The following is a 12,331-nucleotide window of genomic DNA, read 5'->3' on the forward strand; positions in this document are numbered from 1 at the left end:
CGAATTATTTTCTGGTGCAGCGCCGTAAAAAAACAGTTTTGACACGATCGGCGAGCAGGAATCGATGTACCGAAAATTCTGCGCGCGGAACAGATTTGGAGCGCCGCGCCGGAAAAAATAGTTTTGACACAAACGGCGAGCAGGAATCGATATATCGAAAATTCCGCGCGCGGAACAGATTTGAAGCGGCGCGCCGACAAAAATAGTTTTGACACAAACGGCGCAAATATATCGAAAACCGGCGCGGAATCCGGAAATTCAGAGATTTTCATCGAAAACGGGTTTTTTTCTTTCCGCGCGCCGAAAAAAAATTCCGCGCGCCAGAAAAAATTCCGCGCGCGCAAGAAAAGGGTTTTGACACTAACGGCGTTCCATAGTTTGCATCTTGAGGATTTGTACCCACCTACGTCATCAATGTAAACAAGACGCTCGTTGAGGGTTATGTTGACGCTGTAAAAACGGACCATAATGTCCGATTTTTTTACTTAAATCAACTCTTTATTTAATTTCAAGCACTTTTTATAGAATGACTTTTTCCCTTAAATTACACCATTTCCAAGAAAATCGACAGGATAAAAACGTCGCTGTACCCAATGACGTCATCAAAGCTATAGATACTCTATGAAAAATTCCAAGATGCCCGAAATGCAAACACCTCCTTTTTTTTCTCTATGCGATAAGAGGATAACTATGAGAGGATAAGAAGAACTCAACTTTCGGCTTTGGCCCGCCTTGCTACGAAGTACGAAGTACTAACGGTCAAAGCGTTATAACAAAAATATTCTGTTAGTGACGTAACTCTGTCTACTACGACGTTACCAAGATGGCGCCATGCCTTCTCCCTCTTCTTTCTCTCAACCTTGAGATTCTTGTTTCGTTTATTTACGTTTTACGTTTCCTTATCCCAGTTTCTCCAGTTTTCTAATTTCTGAGCCTCCTCAGCCGAGCTGGCTCAGATTAAGTGTTTATCGTGCTTCAAACCGTTTTAAATTTGCTTCTGCCTCAATTTCCTTTTCTCGATCACTGTTAGTTTTCCTCAGTTCTCCATGATGAAGAACTCAGAGCATCACCAGAATGAGGGTAAGCCGCCGATATTTTCAAGTCGTAGCTTTCGTAGGCCTTATCTTTATTTAAATGTCAAGCTCTCCAGCCACCATAAAAACCATGCATTTCTACAATATCGTCATTCCCTTGAAATAATGGCCGGGCTATGTATCTAGCTCTTGCATCCATTTCTCAGCCCTTTGCTGGGGGGGCTTTATGGAATGTTGTCGAGTTCTCATCATGTGAACCGCCTTTGCTCATCAATTTGGTCGGTGACTTAGCTAGCTAGGAAGTTTTTGTAGCTCTTAAGGCTGATGAGGAATAAATAAGACTTGCCACTCATATTTTACTTTCACCTACATTACGGCCTAGCACTAACCTACAAAATTTTCCAGAGCTAAACCTAGCTGGTTACTACAGGGCTTTTTTTTCATGTGGATCGCGATGAACATCAGTATTTTTTTATTCCATTCTTCACCCGTGATCCAAGCGCTCCAAGTGGATCAGGGTGGAACGCTGGATCGATCCTCCGAGGTGGGGCGAGCTTGCGATCCAATGTGATCCTAACCTAATGCAAGGAACTTGCCGTCCCCAACAAATCAAAACAGTAACAAATCAAACCATATTCCAAGTTTGGATTTTTTTATTACTCGGAGCACTTTGGTTCGGCCTGTATCGCTCAGGATTCCGATCCAGTGCGTTCCACTACAATCCACCCTGTTCCGCGATACAAGAAAAGCCGTAGTAGCAGCGAAGGAAGTAACATGTCTGAGCTGAATTCTCACCTTCAGCCTGATTGTTAAAATTTCGTGTTTATCGGGTGAAGAATGTAACTAGCTGCAGAATGAAGCATTTCAGGCGAAAGTTTTAAGAGTGAACAGAATGACATTCCGTAGTCCAATTTATTGTATACCTACATTTGAAAGCCTCTGCTTCAATTACTTATTAATATTTTGTTTGTTCCGACCATCAAGTATCCTATAGCATTGGTAGAGCTCGCTCGCCATGTGTCGAGACGAACGTCAAAATATTGTTTATGTCACCATTCATCTGTGGTGCCATCTTACTACACGCATTAGCCTGTTGAGTGGTGCTAATTCAGAGCTAATCAGAGATTGACATTTGTCTCAATATATGATACGCAAGCTCTGCGTATTTAAAGTTGTCTTCACTCTAGTAGTTATTCTGTGCTTTATCTCTTGTTTTTTTTTTCTATACATTTTAAAATTTTTCAAAAACCGATCTTGCTCGGTTTTTGCATTAGCATATGCAAAGCATAATCGGTTTTTGAAAAAATTTTAATTTGTTGTTGCTTATTTTTCTACCTCTCATTATTCATTCTCATTTATATCATCCATGTTTTGTCAACAGGTGGGCATGATGAAGATGAAGAAGAAAACCATGGATGCTCTGCCGGCTACAAGAAAAATAATGTCCTACCTCTTTGGGGCAATGAACGAACAATGAATTTAAATCCATTGATTTTGACTAATATTCAGTCATCTCATTATTTCAAAGGTGCGTTTTAAATTTATTATTTTCCAAACTACTTAACAATCTGTAGGCTCGCTGAAAAGGCAAGTATCTGGCAAGCAAATTTATTTTTTATGTCTGTCTTCCCATTTTACTTTAAAGAAGTAGGGAAATTTTAAGTGGCTTTGGTATTGATCATGAAACAGCAAAGCGTATCAGCTTGCTTTCATGGAAACTCAAGCAAGTCAGCATGGTGGTAACCGAATGATAAGTGATCATTGACCTCTATTTTGTAGATGGTTAAGTTGTCAAATCACGATTAAGTTAAGGGGACTTATTACAAATGGGGATTTGGCAATTGCCTATTCCATGGGAAAATTTGTTACGCCTGCTTGTCATTAGTCGGCATCCTCCGAGAATTAATATGGTGCAAACTTGTTAAATGCTCTTTGTGAAAGGAGATAAAGTGCCTGATTCAAAAAATGGCCTGCACATTAATGAAATTGCCAAATGCTCAAAACAAAAAAGATACTGAAAATCAAGATGCTATCACAATTTAAACGAAACAACCTAGTAGCTCCAGTTATTCTTACTGGTTGACGCTAAAACTGTCTCTTTCATTGTTGTCCCATATAATCTGCAATCACTGTTTATGACAGATGGCCTCTTTTGTCTTATTAAGAGAATGGAGTAGTTACACCTTAGTTCATCTTGAAGTAAAATTAAAGTAAAGCAGCCATTGAATAAAGTAAGTCTTAATTTATATGGTTCTTCCTTCCTTTGCGTTTTCCATCATTAAATATTTGACAAGATTTTATGTGGATCATCAATTTACATGTGCACTAATATGTATATATTTTTTAATTTTTTCCCCCTAGTTAATTTGTATGAGCTCAAAACCTACCATGAAGTCATTGATGAAATTTATTATAAAGTTGCGCATTTAGAACCCTGGGAAAAGGGGAGTCGCAAAACTGCAGGCCAAACAGGGATGTGCGGAGGAGTATGTATTTTTTTATTTTCCATAATTAATAACATATTTGTGAATTTCACCAGATTTCTGAGTATTTTTGATGAAACTTCAGTAATTATTAAAATAAGAGAGATGATTTGTGTAAATTTTACTTTGCAAACAGAGCTTTGCATTGAAGTAAAATTTGTGCTCATATGTTTACAAGAAATCATAAAATCATTTTATTCCTCATAGATGCATACTTGTTATGAAAATGTACAAATGTGCATTAAAATTTTTCTCAGGTGTTGAAGGTGGTTGCGCTCACTTATTTTTGCCCTTGAAGCTGAAAATGACCTTAATATTGAGCCAACACCTTGATATAATCAAATTTTCAAAAGAGGGGGTTTTACCAAGCTAAAATAACGCAATTTCTCCCTAAAGCGGTTCAATTAACAACCACCCAAAAATGGTTAATAGAAAAAAGTTTTTAATTATCTCTCTCTCATTTGCAGGTCCGTGGTGTAGGAGCAGGAGGTATTGTTTCAACAGCTTACTGTCTCTTGTACAAACTTTTCACTTTGAAACTTACAAGGAAGCAAGTGAATGGATTAATAACACACCCCGACTCTCCTTACATTCGAGCTTTAGGCTTTATGTACATCAGGTAAGAATGGATTCTTTTTCATTATTCTTTTTTCACTGTACAATGCCATATCTGTTTAAGCAGTGAATATCGAAGAACGGCCACCATTAGAGGAAGAGAAGAAGAGAAGATGTATATTAATCATTAGCAATAGAGGAGGAGAGGTAGAATAATATATATATATATATATTAAGCATTAGCAATAGAGGAGGAGATGTAGAATAATGTATACATAAAGTAATATAGTTAGTAATATTCATGTACTGATACATGAACTTGCTTGGAATTTCATTAAATTTTTCTTTTCTCTGTTTTGTTTTAGATACACACAGCCTCCTGCTGATCTTTGGGATTGGTATGACGAGTATTTAGAAGACCCAGAGGTAATCACTCCCTTTATTTACTAAGATTCACATTTTAAATCTACCTTGAACACACTTGACGGACAGGCTCACTAACAAACATTTGTTTAAAGAAAAAAAATAAAGTGCTCTTAGTGAGATGACATGACCTGTTAGCCATGCAGGTGTGCAAGGCAGAATTGCGTTTTGATGGTTTAAGCTTTTAGATTAGCAAAAAATAACAAGATCTGCCCCAACGCCCAATTTCCACTATTAACGGAGCTGTGACCCCTCAAAGAAAACGATGTTTGCCATATTCCAATGCAACAACATGTAACATGGTTTCTTCTACCTTGGACTCATTTGTTAGCGATACACACTTCTCCACTGGTTATTTGACTCAAAATATGACTTAACCAAGGTGAAAGAAACCATAGCGTTCATCTCCCTAGTGAATGACTCCACACGCCATGTTTTTGAAGGAGAATATCTCTGTCAATATTTGACATGGAAACTTGGTGTTTGGACAGATTTGATTATTTTCGCTGATCTGGAAAAATCTCATCGCAATCGCGTGACAAGCGCTAGAGATCATTTTATGTGAGGAGATTTTTTTTTCCTTCTAAGGAAAGAATTCACAAATAATCGTATGGAGTTACTAACATTAATAATGTCATTAATTTTTCAGGTGAATGTATGTGATCAGTTTATGTTTTTGCCAGCCTGTAAAGTTTGTCAAATTAAATGTCAGCATCACCATCATTTTTCAGGTAGAAGATATCTCTATGACTACCTCAGTAAGTTCATTCTTTTCTATTGTATGTAATTCCACAGGAAATGGATGTGAAAGCCGGAGGTGGACTCACAATGAATATAGGAAACATTCTTCGCAGCTTTTTGTGTAAATTAGAATGGTTTTCCACTCTATTCCCTCGGATTCCTGTTCCAATTCAGGTAATAGAGTTTATTTTGTTTTTAAAAATCAGCATTTCAAAATCGCATGTTTCCAGCAAAATCAAATGTAAGAAGTTAAAAGCAAAAGGAGTTTAAGTGCGAAAATTTAAGTCATAACTCTGACAAGTGTAAGAAAATGGAATTTTTGTAAAATGAGGAAGCCTAGAATTGTCAGCATTCATGCATTAGAAAAAAATTACAATGAGGCTATTGAAATATGTAATTATTCATTGAGCAACTAATCCTTCCTCCAAAAGAGGCTATAATTTCCTATCACTTTTAATTCACCTACCATTTTAATTGCAGCAAAAGATAGAGAGGAAAATGAATGAGAGATTTCCAAATGGAAAACTTGGCATAACAGCTGTGCCTCGACCCATACCTGAAGAACCAGTCAATGCCAGGCACATTCCAGACAAAGAGGCTCACTACGGGGAAGCAGAACGGTATTCTAGAGGCAGAGGGTAGGTCAAACCACCATCAGTCAATACTTTTATCCCACTTACTACAAACTTAATTTAAAACTCAATTTTCATCCTCTCTCTTTAAGAAAACAATCAAAAGTTCATTCAATGCTACGAAAGAATTGCTAAGTACAAAATGAAACTGATCCAAGGTTTTTTTTTTTTTTTTTTTTTTTTTATTTCAAGCAAAGTCCAAGTATTAACCCAAGCATGTTGATCATCTTCAGTTGCTGTTTTTTTTTTCCTGTGTCTCTCTTATTTCAACCTCTTTACAATTGTAGTCCATTACTTAAATATTATCTACAGTTAACAACTTTTCTGCCAATGTACATGAGTGTAATCGTTTGTGCCATTGCTGCCCAGGGTGCCTTTGTCAGGGAATATTGGGAAAACCAGGACACGACAGGGAATTTGAAAAAGTCAGGGATAACCTGGAAATGTCAGGGTAAATGGCAAAAGCATGAGGGAAAAATTTTTAAGCCACCTTTATTTGCTCTCTAGAACGAATTTGATGATTCAAATAACAATTTTGCTCGAAAACTCTTTCAAATTATGTTTTTTCACCATTTGGCATATCCTCAATTTTCAGGGAATTTTGCCTAAATGTGTCAGGGAATCAGGGAAATTTCAGGGAATTCCATTTTCGCAAATTTTTGTGGCAGTTGGCTGACTTCTCAGATGGTATTCATAGGGGGGCGCGATAGGGGGGGGGGGGGGGGGGGGCCGGCGGGGAGCGGGGGAGCCGCGGACGGGGCGAGAGAAGCTCTCTGCAGGGGGGGGGGGGGGCCGGGAGACGGTTTGTTAAAAATTGTGACTGACAGACACTAAAAAAAACAGCCGCTGGCTTGACTCGGCAGCAAGTCTGACTAAGCTTCGAGGAAAGTTGACACTTATTCAGTCCACTAGCGCCATATAAATACAGACTGGTTGTTTACACAGATATGCACAATATGATTGGTTTTATGTGGGACCCGCAGGTAGCATTCGTATCCTATTACTGTGCGATAGAAGCACTCTGCAAATGGATGGGTCGCCATAACTGTTTTAAAATTGTGACAGACACTAAAAAAAACAGCCACTATGATTGACTTGGCAGGAATTGTGACAAAGCTTGATAAGTTGACACTTATTCAGACCACTAGAGCAATAAATACAGACTGGTTGTTTAACAGAACAAACATGCCTGCATACCTGTTTCATAATTAGGAAATCTGTGCAAAAAGATTTTCGGAAAGTTCCTCTTGGGTGTGTAAAAATTTTCAGACTAGAATGATACAGGCTTTATGGAGATAGGCAACAAAGACAGTGTAGCTCCTATCTCTGAACAGTGTTCAGTAAGAACCTTAGCTTCAGAATATTTTTGCTAGAGCTTACCGATTCACTGAAATTTAAAAGACAGTAATTGTAGTAACAGTTCCCATTTCATTTCCCATAAACATGAGTTGTACAGAACTGGTAATTTTAAGATCGCTTTCACCCCCACAAATAACTTTTCTCATCCTGTGGAAATAGCCACTGCCAACGATTTCATGTCTGCTGTTGGTTTTATCATACAATGTGGAATTGTATACTTATCATAACTCTTCCTTCCGTTTTAAGTGCCTTCAAGATTGTGAAAGTATGCTCAGCTGTTAAATTTAATATAAAATTGTTTTCTAGTCTAGTAGTCCCTCTTGAAATAAAGTATTCCTCTTCCAAACTAAGAATATCAAAAAATCTGATCCTCCATGTGTACGATTGTTCTTACTCTTTAAATTCTTACAAACCTCCCCCCTCCCCTCAGCTTAGCTTAAGCTCCCTCAGTGATAGGTGTTTTTTTTTTTTTTTTTTTTTTAATAAAACATTTGCAAGTGAAATCTTGTACATTCTCTCTCTCTCTATACGTTGTTACTCTGCTATTGAAGCATCGCAAGCATGGGTATGAATGTTAAGTTTTCAAATTTGTCCATGAACTCTCTAAAATATTACAACTGCACTTCATTACTTTTCCTTGTATTTCAAAGAGATCCCTTGGCAACTGGAGGGTCATCAGCCTGATTGTTGAAATTTATATTGGCATGACAAGAATCAAAATTCGATACATTACACAGCGCAGATAAGGCTATGTCTTGTTTTATCTTGCAGGCAAAGTCAGTTAGTGTTTCAACAATCAGGCTGCATAACTGGAGGTTAAAGAGGGAGAGGTTCAGAGAGTAGGAACTCCAATATTCCAGGTAGATTCTTTTGTAGTTGCGAATCTTCCGCATTTCTCTCTTTAATCATTTTTAACGACTTCCCTTCTCATTTTGAATCTTGGTTTTTTTTTCAAAACCGTAATATTAATGATAGGTATATTTCAGCATGTGTGGGTTAATTATGCCCCTCTCTTATATTCCTCTCTTTTCTGTGAAGTACTTTGTGATTTATAAATGCTTGCTTTATTATTCCAGATAAGAAATGTCAAATGTAGACGACATGAAAGCAATTTTCAGAGGCACTTTGATGACTTCCGCCTTGGCGGCAACTCTGAAAGCCTGTAAATAGCAGTTTCTCTGCAGACTTTAGAAGGGGTGTCAACTTCCCAGAGATGAAAGGCGAAAAATGGCAAGTTGCGGCGACAATTACATCAAAGATCCATCTCAGAATCAACTCCATTTATATTATCATTTGTCTTTGAATCGAAGTTATGAATCTTGATTAGCAATTCATTCCGTAGGTTTCAAAATGTCTGTGTCTCTTAAGAAAGGGAGGGGATGATTGAGTTGATGTGATCCCTGAAGATATCTCTGATATGTTTTTTTTTTTTTACTGAATCCAAGTAGCAAAAAGAGCAGTTGTAGCAATCAATTTCAAAGGACAACTCCTGAATTTTGTGTTGCTGTCCATTTATTTTTCTTACGCAAACAACAGAAGTTTTGTCTTACATTGCAGTTTCTCTTGCGCAGCTTTTACTATATCTGTCCCATCAATTGCAATGTCGGTTTAATGTGTCATTCTGAGAACCCATACTAATTTATGGCTCTTAGGTGTTTTAAAACTGAAATATATAGACTCATTTCTGATATTAGAGGAAATTATTAATTCTTTATTTGTTCATCTTTTTTTGTAGAGATTCTGCAAGTAAGGAAAAGTATGGGGAGTCAAGTCACCGTGAGCGCAGTTATCACAGTCGTGAACGAGATAGTCGGAGATCGAGCCGTGACAGAGAACACAAACGGTCATCGCACAAAGAACGACGGGATTGGAGCCCCGGGCATGACGATAGACGAAAATACAAAGAAGATGATCTCGATAGACGAAGAAAATACGATGGAGAAAAGAGGAGGCATAGCAGAGATCGAGATGTAGATAGGAAGCGAATCTATAGAGAAGAAAATTATGACAGGCACAGGCGTAGTAGAGAAAAAGATAGCTACAGAAGAGATCGAAGTGATTATAGACGTGATGATAGAGATAGATATGTTAAGAGTGGTCATGATGATAGGTTCTACCGATGAGCTCCTGGCAGGTAAGTTTTTTGTACAATTTATATTCTGATTTTGCTATGTCATTCATGCTGAGAGACATAACGGAGATTCTAGATATTTTTTCTATCAAAGTTAGTCGAGAAAAAGCTTCTGAAAGATGGAAAATAAAATGAAATGAACAGAAATTGAAGAAAATTACGAGAAAATAATGTATCGAAGGAAAAAAACGCTTAAAAATTTAAAAGTCGATCGGAATATTGATTTTATTTTCATCCATCGAGCTTTGAAGGAGTAAAGAAGAATTTCATTATTATTTGCACTCTTTTGTTTCCCCTTTCAAGTTGCAGGTTTGAAATGATATACTATAAATATTACACTTCATTTTCTTAACTTTTTTTTCTTTCCTACTTTTGACTTAATTATCACAGACTTTGAAATTTTCAACCGAGTTTTGAGGTGCATTATTTCATCGAAATGTCTCATTATTCATTGACCTCAAGAAAGAAACCTCATGGAGGAATCGATACTATTTTTAGATAGTGACACTCTCTTTTCATGTTTGCAAATGCAGCCAAAAGGAATCCACAATCGGTTGAGAGATTCAAGAAATATATTTTTCTAATGTTTTGATAGATTTTACAGTTTACCCATTCACATGCTATCATTTATTTTGCTAGCAGCACCTAAAAATAGGAATTTATTTTGCTATAATCAGTAACTTTGGATACTTCTGAATAGTTGTAAGACTTCTTATATGATGCTGAAAAGTGAGATATTTTGTAAACAAAATGCACTCTGTCAGAGAAGAACTAAAATGGCCGTTAAAAACTCTCATTTAATTTTTTAAAATTGTATAAATTAAGATAAGTACAAAATCACAAAAAAAACGCGATCAGGTAAATTAATTTTTTACATGATAATCTATCTGTTTTACAAGACAGCCATGAAAAATCTGTTAGGTTGGTAATACTTGGACCTCTAGTACAATTTCTGTGGTGTTATTGATCAGGAAGTCGGCAAAGAAGACCAAAACAATCACCTTTGAACTACGAGTGTGAACTCACTAATGTGCATTTGTTGCGGAATGCACGGACCAGTTAACTCATCCTTGGATGCTAATTGGCCACACAAGATATGTTAGACACTCTCTGGTACAAGGACATTTCATTAAATACAAATTTTACTAAGATATATTTTATGTGACATTTTACTGACATGAGAGTTACCAAAATTCACATTTTAAGTTCTATTTGTCAGTAGACAAAAAAAACTTTTTTTTGAAGCTAATTATATTATTCAAGTGGAAACCTCAGATTCTCAGGACCATTGCCACTTACGGTAATTTCTATCTGTAACCTCAGCCTTTGTAATCGCACATTTTGTCCATTCCAGCTATGTCAGGGTCTCTATTACCTCCTATTTTTTTCAGGGTTTGACATGGGCACCCCGCGACCTCAAGGTGAGCTTGGCATTGCAGATGAGTTAATGCGGTGAACTCCTGTCATCGATTCAACGTTCAGCATTTGTAAATACTTTAATTTTTCTATGTTTTTCTTTTTTTTCTAAGTTCTCAGGTGTTTAAATGTAAATTTTGTAAGCACTAAACTATTAATGCAGTATTTTGCTCCAAAAAATAAAAAGCACAAAAAAGTTGTCGTCACCTATACATTTTAGCGGAGTGCATACGTGCACCAACTCAACAGTCAGCATTGGGTTGTTGGTGACCAGCCATTCCTGGCATGTATGTTAGTCAAATTAATGCGTGACAACTTGAAAATTCTTGCATTTAGTGATCAGTACAGGCATGTAGTATTATCTATAATATGAATTCAATCTAGGTTTTGAATTGATCAAGATTTGCATAATTGAAGCACTGGATGAAGGAAAGGCACTTGGTTGCACCGTTTAAGAATCTCCTGATGCTAATTCGTAATTTAAAAAAGCAACTAATTGGTGATTATCATGAAATTTTTCATTCAAAACAACATAACATTATGAAGTATACTTAGTGAAAGATTCAAGGAAATATGTGCATTTGCTTTCCTTATGATGGAGAAAATGTCAGCAGAGACTCTGAAACATTGCAACTAAGAAGTCTTATCTTGTACCCAGCGCCTCAATTATCAGCTCAACCTGTTCGAAATTTTACAGAAAAAAGTCTTTGTTGGACAGTACTGTAGTGATACTCATTTTAATCTCAAGTCCCTACTCAAACTTCAATTTTAAATATTGTCTGACTGCTATCAGGTGAATTTTCGGCTTGACCACAGGTGTGATTGTTTTTTGAAAAGCTGATCAAAAACGGTGTTGCAATCATGTTCATCACAGTTCTGAGACTTGTGCGAAAGTTTCATCATCTATGATTTTCAGTAGAACATTACCCAAAATAGATTATTTCTCCATCTGTTCTCGGATATTATTCAGCATACGATTCATTGCATTACAGTTAGAACTATTCTTTAAAGATCCTACATTTTGTTTTGTTGTCTGGTAAATTTGCATTATTTAAAATTGAAGATGTGCAGTATATTCTGGTTGTATTTAATTTAGTGAAGTGAGATATTTCTGTATCTCAAAATATTTCCTAGGTTCTATGTATAATTTTGAAACTTTGATTTCAATCGAAAAATGAATTTGCCAACTCTATTTCATTTGTTTTTTTTCTGCCATTAAAAGATTCGCCTGAATTTCAAGAAATACTTTTTATTTTTCCATTTTGAAAAGTGTTTTGTAGAAATGCACCCAACATCCTGCACCACAGCCCCGCTGTATTGTCAATTTTATCTCGTGTGATTTGCTAGACGAGTTAGTTGCACTAGTCACAGAATCGCGTTTTAATGTTTTATGCTCATAGATTAGCAAGAAAAAGTAAGATCTGATAAAAAGCCTAGTTTCTATGTCCAATATTAACAAAGATAGCCTTTCAAAAAACATGGCGTTTGGCATCATGTACTGCAGTAGTACATACAATGGTTTCCTTAACCTTGGATTCATTATTTAGTGATCCAAAT

At 36.5% G+C, this 12,331-nt stretch overlaps 1 protein-coding gene across 3 annotated transcripts; it reads left to right on the top strand.

The window, feature by feature from the left end:
* The first annotated feature begins 859 nt into the window (after window positions 1-859).
* On the top strand, window positions 860-12,017 carry LOC109040064 (pre-mRNA-splicing factor 38B). Of its 3 annotated transcripts, none has more exons than XR_002009788.2 (9): window positions 860-1,080; window positions 2,413-2,562; window positions 3,396-3,520; window positions 3,985-4,136; window positions 4,438-4,498; window positions 5,291-5,410; window positions 5,717-5,874; window positions 8,304-8,457; window positions 8,963-9,260. XR_002009788.2 is itself a non-coding variant. In XM_019055848.2 (9 exons), the coding sequence occupies exons 1-8, from the start codon at window positions 1,047-1,049 to the stop codon at window positions 9,348-9,350; spliced, it is 1,188 nt and encodes a 395-aa protein (XP_018911393.2). In that variant the 5' UTR covers window positions 864-1,046; the 3' UTR covers window positions 9,351-9,361; window positions 10,750-12,017. The 3 variants fall into 3 exon arrangements, 2 of the variants coding, with proteins under 2 accessions (XP_018911393.2, XP_018911394.2); XM_019055848.2 differs by lacking the exon at window positions 8,304-8,457 and adding an exon at window positions 10,750-12,017 and having other exon boundaries at window positions 864-1,080; window positions 8,963-9,361; XM_019055849.2 differs by lacking the exon at window positions 8,304-8,457 and adding an exon at window positions 10,750-12,017 and having other exon boundaries at window positions 865-1,080; window positions 2,416-2,562; window positions 8,963-9,361.
* The last annotated feature ends 314 nt before the right edge of the window (window positions 12,018-12,331 follow it).

This window comes from Bemisia tabaci, chromosome 2 (genome assembly GCF_918797505.1).
Source record: "Bemisia tabaci chromosome 2, PGI_BMITA_v3".
In the NCBI taxonomy this organism is placed as follows: Eukaryota; Metazoa; Arthropoda; class Insecta; order Hemiptera; family Aleyrodidae; genus Bemisia; species Bemisia tabaci.

Bases quoted from the DNA above. Each gene is read 5' to 3' on its own strand.
- LOC109040064 (XM_019055848.2), top strand. From the start codon at position 1,047: ATGATGAAGAACTCAGAGCATCACCAGAATGAGG. The intron at 1,081-2,412 runs GTAAGCCGCCGA...ATGTTTTGTCAA, and splicing joins AGAGCATCACCAGAATGAGG to CAGGTGGGCATGATGAAGAT. The intron at 5,411-5,716 runs GTAATAGAGTTT...TTTTAATTGCAG, and splicing joins GGATTCCTGTTCCAATTCAG to CAAAAGATAGAGAGGAAAAT.